This window comes from Eschrichtius robustus, chromosome 9 (genome assembly GCF_028021215.1).
Source record: "Eschrichtius robustus isolate mEscRob2 chromosome 9, mEscRob2.pri, whole genome shotgun sequence".
NCBI lineage: Eukaryota > Metazoa > Chordata > Mammalia > Artiodactyla > Eschrichtiidae > Eschrichtius > Eschrichtius robustus.
In genome coordinates this window covers 125,732,586-125,753,901 of record NC_090832.1, presented here as the reverse complement: position 1 = coordinate 125,753,901, position 21,316 = coordinate 125,732,586, and the positions used below count along the sequence as shown (strand labels likewise).

At 39.2% G+C, this 21,316-nt stretch overlaps 2 protein-coding genes across 10 annotated transcripts in view; one reads left to right on the top strand and one right to left on the bottom strand.

The window, feature by feature from the left end:
• PGM3 (phosphoglucomutase 3) overlaps positions 1-15,752 on the top strand; it is a 28,557-nt gene extending 12,805 nt beyond the window's left edge. For 3 of the 7 annotated variants that reach the window (XR_011075033.1, XR_011075031.1, XR_011075034.1), the window contains exons 5-15: positions 1,229-1,362; positions 2,282-2,477; positions 3,919-4,076; positions 5,661-5,744; positions 8,302-8,400; positions 9,939-10,055; positions 10,991-11,113; positions 11,953-12,126; positions 13,151-13,232; positions 13,702-13,884; positions 14,443-15,752. Coding sequence is in view for 3 of the 7 variants with exons in the window: in XM_068551680.1 (XP_068407781.1) it covers positions 1,229-1,362; positions 2,282-2,477; positions 3,919-4,076; positions 5,661-5,744; positions 8,302-8,400; positions 9,939-10,055; positions 10,991-11,113; positions 11,953-12,126; positions 13,151-13,232; positions 13,702-13,748 (1,214 nt within the window). In the remaining 4 variants the exon portion in view is untranslated. Of the gene's footprint in view, positions 1-1,228; positions 1,363-2,281; positions 2,478-3,918; positions 4,077-5,660; positions 5,745-8,301; positions 8,401-9,938; positions 10,056-10,990; positions 11,114-11,952; positions 12,127-13,150; positions 13,233-13,701; positions 14,284-14,442 lie in introns of those variants that run through there. The other 4 variants (XR_011075035.1, XM_068551683.1, XM_068551680.1 and 1 more) reach the window with 4 other exon arrangements.
• DOP1A (DOP1 leucine zipper like protein A) overlaps positions 14,086-21,316 on the bottom strand; it is a 112,210-nt gene continuing 104,979 nt past the window's right edge. For 2 of the 3 annotated variants that reach the window (XM_068551678.1, XM_068551677.1), the window contains exons 35-38: positions 20,352-20,516; positions 17,326-17,455; positions 16,447-16,506; positions 14,086-14,655 (exon numbers count right to left, since the gene is read on the bottom strand). In XM_068551678.1, the coding sequence (XP_068407779.1) occupies positions 14,350-14,655; positions 16,447-16,506; positions 17,326-17,455; positions 20,352-20,516 (661 nt within the window). In that variant the 3' untranslated portion in view covers positions 14,086-14,349. The remainder of the gene's footprint in view (positions 14,656-16,446; positions 16,507-17,325; positions 17,456-20,351; positions 20,517-21,316) is intronic. The other variant, XM_068551679.1, reaches the window with a different exon arrangement.

Sequence of the window (21,316 nt, the reverse complement as noted above, 5' to 3'; positions counted from 1 at the left end):
TGGAGTTCTCTCTTCATGTAAATTTTGGCCTAATTCCTTTGTAATGTTGGTACTGTAATAAAAAGAGATTTTTCTCTTATTCAGCATTTTTGGTGTTTTCGGGAGGAGGGTTCATCTGAATTACATAGTTTGTAATGTTACTGGAAATAGAACTCAGTTATTACTTTTCTACGTTGCTCTATTTTTACACTGCTACCCGTCTATACTAAATGATTGGTTTTTGCTATCAGTAGTAGTTCATATTTTTTTTAGAACCAAGTATGTGTCCAATGTGTGCCTTTTCCACCACCAGTTAATTCTGACACTATCTACCTGGAATTAGGGTCACGTCCCACAGGTTAAGGGCTCAGTGCCACAAGCCTTGCCCCTCCCCCCTTCAGATGCCAGTCACCTGGGCTGCTTTTTTAAATTAATTAATTAATTAATTAATTAATTAATCACTTGGGCTTCTGACAGCCCTCTCCTTGGGGTCGATTAATTTGCTTAGATAGGCTCATAGAAGGAAATATTTTACTTACTAGATTACAAGTTTATTATAAAGGGTATAACCCAGGAACAGCCAGATGGTAGAGATTTACATGGGAAGGGGTGTGGAGTGTCCGTGCTCTCTGGGCAGGCCACTCTCCCCAGTCTCCACTTGCTCACCAAACCTGGAACCCCATCCTTCAGGGTTTTTATGGAGGCCTCGTTATATAGGCGTCATTGATTAGATCGCTGGCCATTGGTGTTTATATTGGAGTGTAGTTGATTTACAACTCAATCTCTTGCTGCTCCATCCTCCCCTCCCTGGAGTTAGGGAGGAGATGAGGAGGAGGGTGGGGAGGACTGAAAGTTTCAGTTCTCTAATCCTGTGGTTGGTTCCCTGGCAGCCAGCCCCCATCCTAAAGTTTCTAAGGTCTGTCCAAAAGTCACCTCATTAACATAACAGAAGACACCTTTATTGTTAAGGAGGTTCCAAGGGTTTAGAGGCTGTGCCAGAAATGGGGACAGAGACCAAATGTATATTTCTTATTATAAAGCATGATGTCACAGTGTGACATGTAGTTATAATGATTTCAGTGGATGTTTATACATATTTCCGGATAGTTTTCAAAGTTAGTGTTTCTTGTTTTCTGAGATGTCTTTTTTTGAAGAGGATTTGTCACCCTGAAATTCACACAGTGTGAGTCCTAAACTTTTCTTCTTTCTTAAGGAATGTGGTAAATTGCTTTTTGTATTTCTGTGACAGATTATGGCTTGTTGACGACGCCCCAACTACACTACATGGTGTACTGCCGAAATACCAGCGGCCAGTATGGAAAGGCAACCATAGAAGGTTACTACCAGAAACTCTCTACAGCCTTTGTGGAACTTACCAAACAGGTGAAAGTCTCTTGAATGTGGTTAGAGTTTAAGCAGATGACCAAAATAACATCAGTTGAACAATTTACTTTAATTAGATATTTGTTACCCCTCCTCCTCTTCCAAAAATGTGGCGTGTCTCCTTTTTCTTTTTAGGGCTCTGCAAGGTCTGGGCCTTGTATCCTGCTAACTCTGTGTTGGCATTTACTCGGCAAGGCATGTAGTATGTTCTGAGCTCACTGGGGGAGAAGAGTGGTGTCCTTGCGGTTATCATTGTGTTCGTTCAGAGGAATTTGGTCTTAAGAGTTACTGTAGGTGCTGTTGGCGTCATACTTGAGGCACCTACTGTGGAGAAAGCCTTTCTTCGAGGTGAATTACCTTCCTAAACCGGAACGAGGTTTGAGGGGTGTAATTCATTTGATCGGCAAATATCGAGTGTATGTCATTGTCAGGCATAGTTAACCAAACCCAAGCCTTCGCTCTCATAGGACTTACGTTCTGGGGTGGGGATGGGTAGGAGAGGAGGCTGACAGGAAAGAAGGCAGACGTGCCTGGTGGTGTAATACGCTCTGAGGAGATGACGGATGTTATGACTGCTCATTCATCTGTGTACTCATGCCATATTTGAATGCCTGCCGTGTAATACAGACTATAATATTGTGAGAGACCTTGCTTAATGGAGGCTAAATTCTAATAAAGCTTCATTTCCATCATTTATTCAGTCAGTGAAAGTGTTGCAGTGTCTGTGTCCGATAAAAGGTGTTTTAACATTTTACTTTGGCGTTTTACAATTTTCACGTGAATGCGTGTACCCTTTTGTTTCCTGGGTTAAAGCAGACGAGTTAACTGAAATAATGGAAGATGTTTATATATACATATATATGCCATGCTTCACTTTTACAACTTGAAATTTTTCTTGCGTATGTCTTTTCCTTTTCAGGCCTTCTGCAGTGGAGATGACCAAAGAACACTTAAGGTTGACTGTGCGAACGGCATAGGGGCCCTGAAGCTGAGAGAAATGAAACACTACTTCTCCCAGGGGCTGTCAGTTCAGCTGTTTAACGATGGGACCAAAGGGAAGCTCAATCATTTATGTGGGGCTGACTTTGTGAAAAGTCACCAGAAACCTCCACAGGGTACGTGAAAGATGTGTTTTTCGCGCTCTCCCTGAAACCAGTCTCACAAACAGGCTGGCCAGGTGAGTAGGAGTCATGCAGCTGGTCCCGGCCCTGCCGCTGTTACACATCCGGGCCTCTTCCCGCTCTTCGGTGCCACATGGAGCACAGGCTGCTCTCTGCCTGACAGTCACAGGACTCCTCACCGGGCGCAGGAAATCTGGTGGAGAAAGCAATCAAAGTGGGATTCTAGAGCCGTGGTCTCAAGCTTTAACAGGCATCAGAATCACCTGGAGGGCTGGTCTGCACAGATTCCTGGGCTCTGTCCCAGGGTTTCAGTCTCTGTAGGTCTGGGATGGGTTTGTCCATCCGCTGCTATCATGGCAAAGGAACAGCCACATTGTCTAAAATTTGATGTGACACAGCTGTTGGGGTTTCAGTAACTTTACACAAGTTACACAAGCCATTGGTCTCTCACAGGTTATAATTCTTTGCTCTTAATGACCAGTGTTTCTTGTTATTGACGGTGTTAACAAATAAAAATCACTTTTTTCAGGATTCAAGCACATGCCTCATCTACTGCCGATTATTTTTTATATGAGAAAGGACATTGTGGTACTAGGGAAATTGCATTCAATTCAATACCTGTAGCTTTCAAAACACTGTGTGGGAATCTGCATTGCCAAACCTCTGGCTTGTAAAATGGAATTTTATTTTAGTATCATATCGGGTTTCAGCTTAGCTGGATTTTGAATGCTCTTTTTTTCACTTAGCTGTGAAAGAATTTGCCCTGTATACAGTAAACCTGTATACTATTTAAAGCTTAAGACATTGGTTTTTGTTTGGAAGGATAATTATTTGTATGTTGTTTTCTTACCATTTAAGTGGATCCTCTTCCCTTGATTTTGAAGCTATTATCTCCATTCAGGTACAAAAACAATTACATATGTTTGTGTAGCGCTTTAGACGGGAGAAATGGTCAGGATTCTCCTCATTGACAAAACACTCCAGTTATTTATATTTGATTGTACCCTCTGCTCGATCATGTAAGGATAGTAATGGCTCTTTATCTGCAGTTATAAAGACATTTATTCCTTTCAACTGGGCTTCAGTTTACAAATTGGGAGAAACTTTGTTCAACTGACATTTGATGTTTGTAAATCTTGAGGACAGGCTCTGTTTGCCTAGCACATGTTTAATTTTGCTTAAGCCCTGGAAGGATAATTTTAAACACCTCTTGAAAAGTCACAGTGGACATGCTTCCATGTAACACAGAAGGTCACTTACGATCAATACTTAACCGAAAGAATTTTCCCTTGTAACTGGTGTGAGAGAAAAACCGAAAACTTTTTACACTGAGTTTTATCCCTCTTTCTTAGACTGAAGAAATTTGAATTATTTGAATTATTTTGAATTATTCAGTTAATTTGAATTATTCATTTTGAATTATTCTGTGTGGCAGGAATCGAAATGAAGTCCAATGAAAGATGCTGTTCCTTTGATGGAGATGCAGACAGAATAGTTTACTACTACCATGATGCAGATGGTCAGTTTCATCTCGTGGACGGAGACAAGATAGCAGCACTCATTAGCAGTTTCCTTAAGGAACCCCTGTTGGAGGTACGGTGCGGGGGCGGACTGCCCTTTCAAGCAAGACTCACTGGGGAGATTGTTCTGTATTAGGCAGTCATTCGAATGTCCGAGGCACGATCATGGGAAGTGGCCAGAAAACACACAGAGAAGTGGTCATTCCAGTCATTTCAACACTGGGGCTCTGGTTTGAAACCTGAAGAGAGTAGTCTTGTCTTTTTTTTTTTTTTTTAATTTATTTTATTTATTTTGGCTGCATCGGGTCTTCGTTGCTGTGCGCGGGGCTTCCTCTAGTTTGCGGCGAGCCGGGGCTCCTCTTCGTTGCGGTGCGTGGGCTTCTCATTGCAGTGGCTTCTCTTGTTGCGTGCAGAGCACAGGCTCTAGGCACATGGGCTTCAGTAGTTGTGGCACAAGGGCTCAGTAGTTGTGGCTCGCGGGCTCTACAGCCCAGGCTCAGTAGTTCTGGCGCGTGGGTTTAGTTGCTCCGAGGCATGTGGGATCTTCCCAGACCAGGGCTCAAACCGATGTCCCCTGCATTGGCAGGCAGATTCTTAACCACTGCGCCACCAGGGAAGCCCAGTCTTTTCTTTTTTATACTGGCAAAAAGTTTCATGATTTGCAGCTTTACAAAGTTTTGGTTTCTTCATAACTGATATTCTAATGAGGGTTCCACGAACATCATTCCCCAGAGCCCCAAGTTTAAATAGCAAATCTCCTCCTCTGAGGGATTTATTTACTATGATTATAAGCTTAGTAACGTGAGATTTATTTTGTTATGCTCTTTTGAAAATGTCAGGTTAGCTTTAAGTATAAAATGTAATGATAATTATCACAATCGGGAAAATGTGTACTTTAGGAATTCAGTGTATACTTTTATTAAAAACGAAAGAGAAAGAGATCAAGAAACCACAGGTTTCTTTGACAAGGATTCCTTAGCAAACAAGATGTCCTTCATAGGCAAATAAACTGTGGTCCATCCAGACAATGGGATATTATTCAGCAGTGAAGGAAAAAAAAAAAAAAAAGATGTATCAAGCCATGAAAAGACGTGGAGGAAATTTGAATGCATGTTACTAAGTGAAGGAAGCCAATCTGAGAAGGCTGTGTATTTTAGTATGAGTCCAACTATATGATATTCTGCAAAAACAAATCCCACAAAGACCGTGGAGACAGTTAAAAGATCAGTGGTTGCAAGGGGCTGGGGGGAAGTGGATGCTGAGGGATGAACAGGGGGAGCATGAGGAGTTTTAGGGCTGAAAATACTCTATGTGATGCTGTGAAGATGGAAACATGTCCTTATACATTTGTCCAAGTCCGCAGAATATACAACACTAAGGGTGAATCCTAATATAAACCGTGGAGTAATATAAACGAAATCAGGTGATTTAAAAAAAAAAAAGGATTCCATGTGGAATTGCTTTAAATAATGCTCAAAAGTATTTTAGCTTTTTTTCTGGCATACATGTAAATTTTTGGTGAGTCATTTATTGCATAACACTAAGGCACAGCTGAACTGGCTGATAATTTTGTCATACTTTAGAACTCTGATTATAGGTTTGCTTTTGTAGGGTCTTTACTTTTGATGGCAAGGTAATTGTCCTTGTTTTTGTCTAGATTGGAGACAGTTTGAGTCTTGGTGTCGTACAAACTGCATATGCCAATGGAAGTTCAACACGGTACCTGGAAGAAGTTATGAAGGTATTGAAACATTTCCATTTTCTGGTAGCTTCTTCATCATTATCTTCTATTGTAAGACGCTTCTGTGAGGAAAATAATGCCCTCACAAAAATAAATAGGTTGACGTGCACGAAGCAGAGCTGTCGTCTACTTAAGGATCAACAGAAATCAAAAATAAGAAAAAGTTAAATGGTCCCTAATGCAAAAAGGGAAAGAGACTTTCCCCCCTCCTTTTTCTGAGAGTATTTCTTTTAGAAAACTTACAGTTTTTTTTCTCTGTCCTTTTGGAATGAATATCAACCTTTTTAGGCGAAATAGGCCAGTTTTCCAGTTCAGAAGTGTTTTTTCCATAAGGGCCTGGAGTCACCTCTTTGAAATATAAACGTCAAGGAAGATAGCATCCCACGTCTCAGCCTCCTGAGAGTTTCACCTAGTTACCACTTAGAGCCAGACACCTGTCTCCTTGACAGAGAGATGAGAAGTTGTACTATTCCTTTGCAGAAGGGCAGTTAGCTAACACCAGTGGCCAATCCAGTTATCAGGTAGATTTAGGACAAACTCCGTGTGACAAAAGGTACTGTGACGTCTTCCTAAGAAGTAGGCTTATTCAATAGATACATCGCCATGGGGTTTTGTAGCGGGGAAGAGAGACGGGGCTCAACTCCTAACACAGCAAGGAGAAGTGGGGATTTTGTAGCCAAGGAATAAGGTGTGAGGGAGGGGTTGGTGGATGGGAAAGTACGAAGAGGAACGGGGGCGGCCAGGGGGGATTCTGGCTAAACCAACCTAACAGGAGTTTTGCTGAAGGCAGGCCTGGGTGATCAGATGGTACCGGGTAGGGACTTTAGTCAGATATTGAGGGTAGGGGATTCTGGCTAAAGTGATTTAGCAAAAGATTCTTGATAAAATTGGGCTCTTGCAGACACGGCCAAGGACAGGACCTATTCAGGCTCAAAGGAGCCTCCCTCACGTTCGGTTGAGGAGAGATCTTGGTCACTAGTTATCTTTAGCTCTGCAGAAGGGTGGAATTTCTTTCTGTCTTCGTCGTCTCTTAGCAGATTGCCTGAGATGTGCATCACAGTTTGGCTTAATGCTTATTCAGTAATACAACTTGTCTTACTCTTCTTCTGTGGAGATGTTGTCTGGGTTGGTGGGAGATTTTGTTTCTAATTTTTTCCCCAGTATCCACCAGGTAGGTGACTATCCTCTGTACCATGCTACCCGCTTTAAGAGTTAGAGGCTGCAGGGCCCAAATTGGGTCTTTTTGCCTTTATTCTTTTTTTCCCTGGCTAGTGTAATATTTTCCAACATTTGTGTATCCATTTTCACATGTCTGCATTTTAGTAGTTTTTGTGGCCATTCTATTCTTGTTAAAGCAGGAGTGACAAAGTCAGATTCCTTTAGGATCTGGATAGGGGAAGTGAACGAAGCCAGCAGGCGGGCAAGGAGTAGGAAGGTGTGCCCAGGCCAGCTGCTGCCCCCTCCGGGCAAAGTCTTCAGGAGAAGCTGAAAATCTGAATTGTTGTATGAATTTCCTGCCTTTTAAGTCTTGGCAGCTGATTCAGAATTTAAAAGAAATAGTGGGTAGGCCAAGTAAAACACATCTGGAGGCTGCTAGTTTGTGCCCTGATTTAAATATATGGTCACAGTAAACTTACTCAGGGGACTCCATCTGGGGCCCAGTTGCCTGCCTTTCATAGGGATTCTCAGTGTTTGGGTTATTTTAGTATAATTTAATTTAATTTAATTTCTGTCTCAAAAATTTCTTATAGTAAAATGCCCTGTTGAAGAAACAACATCAGTAACTATTCCTTCTCAACACATTCTCTTATGGATTAAATATTTTCAGCCCTAGCCATTCCTGAGGTCCCCTAAATCCCATTAAATGCCAGGCTTATTTGAGCTTGCTCTCTTTTGCAGTTTTGCTGCCGTCTTTCCTTAGCCATGCTTGTCTCGCAGATCCATCCAAGACTTTTGCTACCCACTGTTGCTATTCCAACCACCGTGATTTCTTACTGGGATTGGCCCTAGAAAACACCTAACCAACCTGAGCCAGGGCTTAGCAGACAGTGGCCTGTGGGCGACGTCCAGCTGGCCAGCTGTTTCTAGTGTTATTGAAATACAGCCGTGCTCGTTTGTTTTTGTATGGTCTGTGGCTGCTTTCGCACTACAGTGGCAGAATCGAGCGACTGTGACAGAGACCACGTGGCCCGCAAAGCCTGAAATATTAGTTACCTGGCTCTTTATAGTAAAAACTTGCAGACCCCTGCTCTAAGCCGTTCTGCACACTGTAGCTACACAGAGCTTTCTGAAACAGTTGTATCATGTCACTCCCCAACTTGGGATCTTTCTTTATCTTATAAGGGACCTCTCACTCTCACCCTGCTTTTCTCCCGGCTGTGTGCCTCTACAGTGCAGCCACTCCCCCACAGTGACACTTAGCGCTTAGTATTTCAGTTGCTTAGCTGTCTTCCTCGCTAGACTAAGCTCCAGAAGCTATGTTCCCTGGGATGATAGGTACACGGTGAATGTTTGCTGATTGAATAACTGCTGTTGTTTCTTTAAACGTGTGTTACAGGTACCTGTCTATTGTACTAAAACTGGTGTAAAACATCTGCATCACAAGGCTCAGGAGTTTGACATTGGAGTTTATTTTGAAGCAAACGGGCATGGCACAGTAAGTTCTCGTAAGCAGTGACATCTGGCTTTAGCTGGCACTTCTCTTCAATGATGGAATTCTGTATCTGGGTAGTAATAGGTAATACTCCACTTTGTTGAAATGATTGGGATGGTGATAGAATAAGATTTAGTTAATATATTCTTATGTTCTGTGAAACTATAGCTCTTTTAGGTTGTAATGATCTTCCTTTGAGTGTGAAGAGATAATACTAATTTGTTCCTATAATATAGTTTCTTCAGAAACATGCAGTTCTTAATTTTCCTACAACCAGATGGTCTATACATCCCATTTAAAATATTTTCCTTTAACTGGCCATACGTGGCAAAAGGAAAGTTCAGTAGCTGTGGTGAACTGAAAAGTGTTGGAAAGGTTGAGAATTAAGTTACTATCAATTAGAAATAAGTTTAAAGTAATTAGAATTGGCATATAAAGTTTTTTATGGCTCTTAGCAGAGAAAATGTTTAAAAGTTCGAGATATAATTCATGTATCATAACATTCACTATTTTAACGTGTATTAATAGGTCTTTAGCCTATTCATAACGTTCAGAATTTTTCTTTATTAAATGTTTTTTATACCTAGCCTCATTTCATAAATGGATTTGAAGTGGCTAACAGAAAATGTTATCTAGGTCAAATAATTTTCATTAATTCAAAATTGGCTTCTAGAGGCCATGAATATGAGAAGAAAAATGAGTTCCTAGAAAATGCAATTAAAATATAACTTCAGTGATCTAATGCAGGGGTTGGTAAATGATTTTGAATAGATAGTAAATATTTCAGTCTTCACAGGCCATAAGGTCTGTCGCATCTGCTCAGATCTCCTGGTGGAGGGTAAATGAACGGAAATGGCCATGGTTCCACAAAACAAGTGACCAGTGTTCATCTTAGCTTACCAACAAACTTTGTATATCAATCATCATCAAGTGGCTGAATGTAGTGTAGCGATTCCTCTTTTGTATTGGGCCTCCGAAGGCACTAAAATCATGCATGGGCAAGGCAATTCAAAATGGCAGGAATCCTGAGCAGCATGATGTTTATCATACTAAATATCCATGGCACTGTTTGCCATAATGTAATATATAAGATGAACCTCTTTTCTAGTTTTGCTTAGTTTATGTCCTTAAAAATTTAGGACAAGAAAACTGTACTAATTGCAATGAGTTATAGTCTTCAAAGTAAAATGGATACAGATAAAGCTTAAGGAGCCCTGGTTGCCCAGAACTGGCTTAGCTGGCTGGGGGCAACGTCATAAACTCGCCATGCGCATTCACCTTTGCCAATGTGATATTTTATTTGTAATCTTTATATTTTGATAACCCAATTTTATAATCCATAAAGGAACTCCCCCCCCCCTTGTAATATCGTCTGAATTCTGATTTGGTAGTATACTGATTTCATACATTCTAAGGCTGCCATTTTTCCCTCAGTTTCTCCAGATTCATTGAGAGTTTCAAAAGCAGTTTAGTTGGGATGATGGTACTTAAGGCTGGGGCATGGATAGTGTTTTGTGATTTTTGTCATGCTTTGATTGTAGGTTCTGTTTAGTAAAGCTGCTGAAATGAAGATAAAACAACTAGCAAAAGAATTGGAAGAAGATAAGAAAATGAAAGCTGCTAAGATGCTTGAAAATGTGATTGACTTGTTTAACCAGGTCAGAACTGAGGGGGTGGTGGACTCTTGGTTACTTTTACATTATTCAGAAGGTGGACAGAATAATGTGCTGTATAAAACATCAAAGTGGAGAAGCTGTGGCAGGCTCCTTGCAACAATTTAGATTTATACTGAAATGCAGTGACAATGTTTATGTGCTTCAAATTTTCAAGTAATGAGTAGCTTATAGCTGGAGTCAACAGATTCAGCTACTAAATGTATCTAAGCATGTTTTGAAACCAGCCTTCTCAAGGGAATTCAGGAAAAATAGTCTCTGACAAGGCACATATGTGGGTCAGATTATTGGGATTGGAGTGGAGAATATGGCAATGGAAGAGCAAAGTGTAGGTCAGCGGAAAGCAATAGAACTAATGTTTGAGGGTCCTGCACATATTGGGCACTTTCCATACCTCACTGTGTATTGCAGTAACAGAGGGAGAGGGGTCACTATAATTCCTGTTTTATAAATGAAGAAACAAAGACTTACTTAGAGCAACTCAGTGGCAGAGTATGGATCCAACTTTAGGTGTGTCTCAGCGCCAAAGCTCCTATTTCTCCACTTTACCATGCATGAGGCCTTCCATCATCATGGCATAGTATCTCAAAAGGGATCTAGTTGTAAGTAAAATTTTGAGTCATACAGTGTTTGTTTGTTTGTTTGTTTGTTAATGCTGGAACCTTAAGAGTTAGTTACACTTTACAGATGAGCAGGAAGATTAAAGGCAGGCTCGTTTCAGTATTCTTGGCAGACCTGTTACTGCTGTCTTCCATGGATACCTTTCCCTCATTGTAGTTTGTATTTACCCCCTGTCAGTTATCTGCATTGGGGGCGGCGGGCCGGGGGAGGGGAGGGCAGCCAGGACATGGCGATTGGTTTTCTGAGACAGAAGCATTCATGTCTGCGCTCTGCTTGTATTCTGCTTCTGCATCTTGCAGGCAACTGGTGATGCTATTTCTGACATGCTGGTGATTGAGGCAATCTTGGCTCTGAAGGGCTTGACCGTACAGCAGTGGGACGCCCTCTATACAGATCTTCCAAACAGACAGCTCAAAGTTAAGGTGTGAGCAAGATTTTAAACTTACTTCTTTTCTGAAAATTAACTAAAACAATTGCATTCTATAAATAGATGATATTGCATAGAAAAGACTATTTTCTCACATCTTTAAAAATTACAGAATCGCTCTTAACCATTCTATTGTTATTTAGAAGTATCTGGTTTCCAACTTTACGATAAATGATATTATGTATCACTTAAAAAGATTTTATTATAAAAAATTTAAAAGATACATGTGTAGAGAGAACAGATTTCAACAAGTGCCCTCCATGTCCCTAATATTATTTTGAAGCGAGTCCTGGATAGCCTGTTGAGTCGACTGTAAATATTTCCTCTGCATTATTCTTGGTTTACAGAGTACTTCCAGAGGCTAGATGCTGACAGGTAGAATCTGTGGGCTGAAAGGGAGAGAATTTTTTTTTAAAGGCATTTCAGATAAATTGCTGGTTGATTTCTATACAGATTTATACCAGGTTACACATTCACCAACAGAATTTTTGAAAGACAGACAGAGCTATGGAAGCCAGAGCTCACAGAGATGGCTGCTGATGGTTCAGATCAGGTTTTTCCGGAGATTCTTAGGACCCTCTTTTTTTAAATACCTAAGATTATTTGATCAATGACTAAGTCATACAGTACTTACTGGCCATTATTTTAGTAATAACTATAATACAGCCTGTGGAAATCTCAGTGCTGTACACTTTGTGGTACAATAAGCTGAAATGTGGGTCTGTTCCTGTTGACATGAAATGGCCATAATCTTTTGGTGGGAATTATGTTGAATGGGTTAAGCTTCTGAAAGGGAGTGTAATATGGTAACAAATGTGAAATGCTTGTGCTTAGGTTGCAGACAGGCAAGTTATTAGCACCACAGATGCCGAAAGACAAGCAGTTAAACCTCCAGGACTCCAGGAGGCCATCAATGAGCTGGTGAAGAAGTACAGGCTTTCTCGAGCTTTTGTCCGGCCCTCTGGCACAGAAGACATAGTCCGAGTCTATGCAGAAGCGGACTCGCAGGTAAGCTGGGACAATTGTATTGAAGGAATGTGCAGTGAGAGTCTAACATAGGTGGAGGAGGGGGGAGGCGGAGGTGGGGGGCAGGCAGCAGGAGAGAAAACTATTTTAATGGTGTTGGAATCTCTAATGTCTGGGATCTATGGAGCCTTTTAGGTTCTTATTTTCATCAGTAGTAATTACACAGTTGAACAGAATTCCCCCAAATATTTTTAATTTATTCTAGATTTCCTGAAAGTGTCATATTTCTAACTGCTGCATGAATAACTAATAAATACTTAGTGTACTAAACCATACTTAGTTTGACACATATTAAGCTTATGCATCCTGAAGTGGATTATACCTTTTTCCTTCATTTAAAAAACATCCTGTTGCTTTATGAAAATAGCTGGTTATTTCAAGTCCATTTCTAAATCAACTGGTACCGTCCTCCATACTGCTTGAAATTCATCTTTGTCTCTGAACTTTCAATTTGTTTTTCAAAATATTTCCTTTAAATGACAGCCTTGCTGTGTGCCTCTGTTTTCTTGATAGGGTCAAAGACTTAAAAGTGTTTGCTCAGCTGAGGAAGTTAGAGTGGGGTGACTAGGTAAATAGCTCTCAGAAGGAGATATTTACTGTTAACTTATACAGTAGCTTTTTTGCAGAAGCTTAGGCCATCCCAGAATATAGTGAATAAATATCCCTAGTGGATGAGGATGGGGCCTTAAGAGTTACTTACTCTTTAGGCTGATTGTGGCCTTCTTGCCTTTAAGGACTAGGTTCCATTGAATTTATTCAGAGCTTTAGCATGATAATCAAATCAGCTTATAAAATTAGTTAACTAGGAACTTACCTGATTTAGAAGAATGTGACTTGTTTTCCATTTATCTGAGGGTCTTGTAATTTGTTACTGAAAGATGAAAAAAAGTTCTCATTTGAATATTTGTTAGTGAAACAAAATCAGAAAGCTCCCTCCCCTAAAGTTGCAAGTAACCTGGTAGATGCTGTGTCTTTCTCATCTAACATCCTTTCATGTAATTTGCAGGAAAATGCGGACAGCCTTGCATATGAAGTGAGCTTGGCAGTATTTCAGCTGGCTGGAGGGATTGGAGAAAGACCTCAACCAGGTTTCTGAGGACAATTTTTATATTTTTAGAAACTAGATTTTTAAAAACTTCTTTTTACAGGATAATAGTACTGCCATTATTGTGACAGGTTCAAACACATTTATAATCATAAATGTTTAGACTGCACCTTACTGGATTATTTCTAGATCTGATTATTCATTCTTTAGAAATAGGTAAGCTCTTATACTTGTTAAATTTAGTTTTTTTAAAAAACTGAAATTTACCTCTAATATCAGTCACACTAATGTAAAATATTGGAGCTTAAGTATATGATTCAGTCATTAACTTTATAATATATCCAAGGAAAAATTCATGAAGGCTGCTAGAAAATTAAACTTTATTTATTACCAATTCCTTTTGATGTCTTTTCCGTCGTCGTTACCTCAGTCGTTTTGCAGTACTAATATTCGCCATTGTTAATACAAATGAGGAGGTTGGAGAAGACTTAATATAACCAATTTTTTCACAGCAGAGTCTCCAGAACAATTCTTAGATGACTTACCTCTCTTCAGTTAACATCACCAGGAATTCAGAGTTGTGACTATGCAGGCTGAACACACCTCTACTCCGTACCGAGGTTGAGATGCTCGTGCTACACTTAACAAGGATGTGTGGCCCAGGCTTCAATTACTCTTTACTCCTCTTAGTGAAGGTATGTGGGAGAAACGAGTTGTAATACATTACCAAGCCTCTGACAGAGAAGTGACGCCTTTCTGATACTAGAATGTGGGTTAATAAGGGAAAGAAAAAAAATCCTCAACCAATCTAAATTAAACCAAGCCTGAAACCAATAGAAAAAAATGTGCAGTGTGTATTTGGCAGGTTTAAGACAACTCAGGACAGGAAAACAATGGACCATAATGGACTATTTATGTATATATAGATCTCTCTTAGGCACCATAATCAATACGCGCCCATAATATTTAAGCTTGATTCAGGCCACAGTCAGACATTCGTTCTTATTTACAAATATTTAAATTAAATACAACCTGAAATGTGTTTCGTTACATACAAAAAAAAAAAAAAAAAAAAAAAAAGAAACTATACAACTCAGAGTAATGTTTGTTTTAAATAATTATTACATTTACATTTAAACTAAATGGAACCACTATGTTGCTCAAGTTTTTATCACTCCTTCCAGAAAATCTTTTTCTACCATCTCTTCTATTTTTTGCCTGGCTTTGCTGGAAAATGGTTTGTGGTTTTCCAGCTTCATGTCCTTGTTGGGGAAGGCGTTTGAGTAGAGGACGGGGCTCCCTGAGTGTCCTGCGCATCGGCTGGTGACTTTGCTGTTGAAGACTTGGCTGAGCACGTTGAAGAACGGCAGGAGCTGCTCAAGGCTGCGCACCGTGCAGATGGTAAGCAGCAAGTGCCCCGGCTCCCAGCCCAGCGCTCTCCCTGAGTTGTCCTCCTCCGGATTTTTCTGCAGAAAACAAAAAGGCGATTGTTACCAACAGACGATGCAGTATGTGAGAAAACTTAAAAGAATATAAGCATCAGCAAACAGAGTTAAGAAATGAATACAAATGATGACATTAAGTCTCCATTCCAGACTTGCTAAAACGTTTGCTTCTGACTGAGGCCTTCTGGTGCCAATTATTAATTGTACATTGAGGGTCTAACACTGTAGTAATATTTTCCAACTTGAATGCACAAGTAAGCTTAGTTATTAGCTGAATTAGTTTTGCATAGGGACTGTCAAATCCAAAAGTTCATGTTGTGCTTTGCATATACTCAAAAAGCTCCCAGATTTCTGGATCCCCACTAATGTACCTGAGGACTAGGTCAAAATGACTGAAGAAGGGACAGAGAGTCTTACACATTTCACTACTAGTAAGTCAGTCAATTACCTTGTGGCCAAATGGCTTAAACTTGCCACAGACAGCAGCAGTCCACAGTGAATCATTACTATCAGCACAGAGAAAGGAAAGGAACTCTCAGGAGAGACCCTGCCATGCGCTTCTGTGTTGTGCTAAACCACACGGGAGCAAAGCTGGACCTGGAGTCAGCATAACGCCAGGGTCAGGGCCCCGGCTCTGCTGCTTGCTTACTGTGGGTGTCCTGGGCAAGTACAGAACAGTTCCTCACTTACAAGATGGGGCGATGAAGAGAATGTATGTGAAAACTCTTGTCAACTGCATAAACACAACAATTTACGTACTTCAAGTAGCTAGTTTGAGAAACCAGCTAAACTGTACACACACAGTTGTAGACATCAGTCTATCTAGAGAAAGTTCTGAGAGAACTGAAGATGTGTGAACTGGGGCAGAATCATAGATATGAAAACACACTGAGTAAAGATAATGAAAACAAACAATGAACTAGATAGAAAAAACTATCAAGTGGGACTTAGGAAGCAGAATTATTGTCTGTCATATTTGTTGACAAATGGAGTTTGCCTTCTAAGATGAGATGTTGCTGAGAAACTTTCATTGTTTACTTAATATTTTAATATCACTAGTTTCCTAGTGGAGAAAACAGATGCAAAATCCAGCTTATTTTCTTGTGTGTGCTTATAAAGTTTGCTTATTTTAAAATAAAATCCTGCTTTAAATCTATTTTCCTTTCTCAGAAGTCTACAGGAGCAAACAAGAAAAAAAGATGATCTAGTTCTTTATCTATCGCCAAATTTGAAAAAAAAAAAAAAAAAGAAAAAACAGCCATTAGTTTATTTCTTAGTACGAAACCGCTTTCCTTTCTCTCACCTAATAACACTGGCTTTAATGACAGTCCGGGACTGATGCCCACACCACCTTCAGTCCCCTGAGTCAAAGTGCAATTCAATAGTCATTAAAGGGTCTACAGAAATGAATTTACTCTGAAGGGAAACGAGTAATATGCTTGAACCCTCTACATAGCTGATTTTCAAATGTAAGGAAACTGATGTAACCTTTTGTTTAAATTCTTGTCAAGATGTACCTTTAAGAGGACTTTTTTTTGCTAAGCTCTTGACCAAGAACAGTGCACTGGTTTTAGTGTTTCTGCTTTTCTTAATCAGAACTACACCACCTCAATAATAAAATTAACAAGTCAAACATGTTTCCATATGAACTATTCCTCCTTTCACTGCAACAGTCTACACTTGAAGAAAGACTTCCTTCCTGTTTACCTCTCTTGTCCCGTTGAAATCCACACCTGGGTTTGTGTCTCAAGATTTGGTCCAGAGGTGGCAACTTTTGCTGCCATACCACAAGCATCAAAAATCCACCCTCACCTGATGCTTGGCCATCTCCAGTCCCTCCAAAATCACTGTCTTAAAGTCCTCCTCCTTGTCCTGTGGAAGGAAAGAGGAGAACTCATAGCCTTTGCTCCAGTGAAAAGTGGGCTTGGCCATGAAGACCTTGTTTAAGGTGTTTTGGATGGGAAAATGCTTTCCAATCGAAACATTTTTTATTCTGTGGGACAAGTGTTGTGCAAAAAGACTGTCATGTTTATCCCTTAGATAAGGGAGGAGTTTTATAAAAACTCTCATTACTAATGAAATGCAGGGATGACAAAGTACATGTGCCTGTAATCACATTGCTTCTGGATTTGTTGTCATGATTATTTTTTCCGACCCTGCAATATCAACATGAAAGTACCCAAGTGCTCTCCTAAACTCTGGACTCAACTTCCATCTTTCATCTCTTCTTTTACTTATTAGTCCCTAAAGAAACAACTTGATTTTAAATCAAGTTCCGCATGTCCTTCAAGGACAACCTCCTTTTAAATCACTGTCCTCCATTCCATCTCTGTAGTGTGTGGAATGTGGTTTAGGAGCTGCTGCCTGAATAGGGGACCCCAGAAGACTGGAAAATTTCTGAGCACTCAAAGCACATACTACAAACTAGGGCTCGCAAAACAACCCAGATCGTCCCCAAATTGTACAATTTATTTTTGAAATTTTCTGAATGCAAGGAAAAGATGACAAAAGGTTTGTAACAAAGGCCTACTGATGAACGTAAGAAACTCACTACTATTTTCTTGGGTAAAGATCTGTAATTAATTAGCCTGATACACAGTGGAAGATGCACATAGATAACGATATAAGTATATTTTACAAATTTTATCTTCTTACACTTAACAAAAACAAATTTAAAAAAGAACGCAATACCTTTGCCCTTTTCCGAAGAAGTTTCGCAAGTCGTACTACATAAGGTTTAAATTCTCGTTGATGTATGCCCTGCCTTCTCACTTCCAAACCGGAATCATCTGAAGCTTCTGGAATAAAGGCCCATCGGTACCTACGTATAGAAGAATGATACCAATATCGGTAAGATGCACGCTGTGCCGTCTAAGACAAGGCCACATAAATCCAGTAGACACATCATGACCCCACCACTTATACAGATTCACATATCAGCTGTGCCACTTGTAGCCCTGTCACCTTGGGCATGTTTCTTAACCTGAGCCTTTATCAGTAAATAAAGACACTATTAACTACCTCATAGAGTTGAAATGAGTACATGAACATTTGTAATGAACAAATGAAATTTGGAAAGTACTCAACACCATTTTTTTCATGAGCACAACACAAGTAACTTGACAGATGTTTCCGTGCTCATTCATTACTATACAGATAAAAATCTCCAACATATACTTGGCCAGATGTTCCCTAACTACACACTAAGGGGGCAAAGAACTGAAAGGATTTAAGAAAGATTTAAGTAGGACTTCTTTCATGCTTCTATTGTATTTTTATTTTAAATTTTGTCTTTAGTAAGTAAAATTAATATCTATGGAAAAAATTCAAACAGTATAAAAGGGCGTACCAAAGAAAGGCAGTCTCCTTCCCACCACAGGCTCCACCAATATTGCCAGTTTCGTATATATCCATCCAGAGTTTATGCATAAAAGAGCACATAGCCCACAAGCAATCCCCTCCTCTTTTAATAAATAAAATGATTGCTGCTTATTTTAATTACACATCTTGGAGATAAGATCATACAAAACAGCATCCTTTTTAACAGTTACATAGTACTCCAGTGTTGGAAGGTACTGATTCAACCAGTCTCCTAGATTGTCCAATTTCTTGCTATTACAAATAGTGCCATAATGGATACGCTTGTATAACTGCTGCCTTTTATGCATGTCTGAGAGGACAGTGATTGGAGAAATCCTTGGATACAGCAGAATTACTGGCTTAAAGAGAATCTGTATTTTGAATTTTGGTAAATATAAACCTCTTTGGAGAAAAATTAGACAATATCAATGTACTCTTCCAACAAGAGTAAGAATGTCTCTATTGTTAAGGGTAAAAGGAAGTACACTTTTAGATCTTTACCATTCTGATAGTTATTAGTAACTTTAATTGGAATTTCTCTTATGAGTATGACTGAGCACCTTTTCCTGTGTTTTACAAGCCATTCCTTTTCTCTGAACTATTTCTTAACCCTGTCATTGGCCCATTTTTCTATTGTGTTATCCATTTTTACATATTAAGCAAGTTAGACTTGGTCATATACATTGTAAATATCTTTTCCCAACTCAATGCTGCCTTTTAATCTTTATGGTATTGTTTAGTCACACAGAGACTAAAGATTGTATGTAACTAAATTATGAAATATTTTAAACTTTTGAAAAAAAATCATGCTTAGAAAGATATTACCCTTTCAAGATTATTAAATTCTCCATGTTATCTTTTATTACCTTACAGATTTTTTGAAAAAAGACAGTAGTTAAAAGAAAAAAACTGTAGTTGGTATTACAGCATTTTTATCTCTTTTCTATAACTATATCTTGACAAGTAAAGAGGACTAACTCATTTTGGTTCTCATCACAGAAGCTGAAAGGTCACTGCTGTGAGCATAATATTCTTCCTAGAGCATGAAGACTACAGTTTCTGTTACCTCTGTGAACATAAGCATCCTAGTTAATTTTGGCCACTTTCCTACAGTTCTGCTTAGTATTCTTTTCTGAACTTCTTCAGGAGTAACATCAGTTTAACAGACACCCAACCACTGAAATTCATTAAGAAGTGGATATATATGGTTTTCAAATGGAAAAAAAATTTAAAGGAACTGGAATTAATGTAAAAAAATTTCTAGTTCTTACCATTAAATTTAATGAAAAGTAAGCTTGTGCAACAGAAATTTTTAGAGATTTAAGTATATCCAAATATAGAAAAAAGATTCTGGTATCTTACTCTTTATCCTATTAATATTCCGTTCCAGAAGAAGAATATAACACAATTTTATATATTATATAAATACATATTTGATCATGTGGATAAATTCTCAAATTAGCTACATAGTGATAAAGCAATCTTATATAGTTTGCCTATTATTTTAAAATTTTAAAAATGAAAAATAACAAGTAAATATTTTTGAGCACTTAAGAACAAGGCATTTAACTTACATTAATTTTCTCCCTATTCCCCTCTGCCATTTCTAGTTCAACTCACTATCATCTGAAAGAAGAGCCTCCTTGTTTCCAGTCTTGCCCACCTCCCATCCTTTCTCCTAACTGCACAGCCAAAGTAAAATTTCTGAAATACAAGACTGATAACATCACTTCATTCCTTAAAATTCATGCTTCAGCAGCTTCCCACTGTCCTTAGTTAAAGTCCAAGTTCTCGAATATAGCTTGTAAGTCCTTATGTAACTCGGGCCCTTTCCAGCCTCATATCTCAACATGCTGCTCCAGCAATACTGACCTTTCAACACTGCAGACACACCAGGGCCATCCAACCTCTAGGTCTTCACCCCCGCCTCCCCCAACCATCACCCCACCTCCTCAGTGTAAAACTCCCCCCAGGCCTGCTCTGACCCCTAGAGCCTGGAGGGGTCTCCGCTGTGTGGCCTCACAGCATCCTGCACGGCTGCTCTCAGAACACCCATGGTGTGTTTAACGGCGTGTCTCCTACACTGGACTTGAAGCTCTTAAGTCATGTATCCTCCTGCCTCACGTGTGCTGCCTACTCAACTTGTTGACTGAATGGTCTGTCAGTCTTAATATACCCACGACGACCATTTCTGATACCTTCCAATAACTGTTGCCCTACCATCCTCCTGCCAAAACAATTACATTTTAATAAAAATTATGAATACTTCAACTTACACAAAAACTTTATCTTAGATGTCACCAACCAAAGCAAATGCATTTCAAAAATATCCATTTAATATCCTTACTTTTACTTACATCTGAAACTGAGGAAGATTTTCGGAGGGCAATGCCAGAGCCAAATCCAAGAATTTGCAAGCAGAAAGATAGAGGTTTAACCACCGCTGGCTGTTATATGAAGTAGAAAAGCCATTACCTCCTGTGTAGGTCGTCTCCAGACCAGCCACAGAGGGGCCTGAAGTCCTATAAGCAGGAGACGGTGCTGTCAGCAGTTGGACCCACTTACTAACAGGTAATTCCTGGAAAATCTCAAAATGCCAGCTAATATTTTTCATAATCATTCTGATAAATGTACCAGTAAATTGCTAAGCAAGTTCATGACTAAGTTAATATTACTGTTCTCAAATCAAAAATTAATTTTTCTTCTTTAAATATTAAGAATGTAAAAATAGTAGAGAATAACTTGTTATACTCGAGAAGTATAAAAATACAAGCTGTAAAAACCAAGAGGCCTCCCTACTACTCAGTGTCCTTCTGCAAGGATGGTGGGAGGGAAACTTTCTATAATCATCAACACAGTTATTAGTATAGGGGACTCTCTTTTATAAACCTAGGATTAAAGAAGAGTAAAATATATTCAAGACACACAGTGTTAAAGGAACTTTTTAATTTATAAACTTATTTGTACAAAAATTCCTAAATAAAAATAAATTATATTTAGTCACATATTAATAAACTGCTTCTGCTAAAAAAAACCCCAAAATTTTAGTACATTAAATTGAGATCATCCTGGAAGATACGGACATTTGTATACCTTAGCTACAGGTTACCTGCCATAATAGGTTTTGCTGAATGTTTCAGGAAAAAGATCTGACCTACTAAAACCAATACTGCTCACATAGCTGAAACAGTATTGCTTTGCTTTAAACTAAATTTGTGTCTAGAGGCCAAAGACACATGTTGATAGTTTAATTCAGTCTAAAATACCTAAGGAATACATGAAACTGTATTATATCCAAATATGATCAATTGGATAATAACGG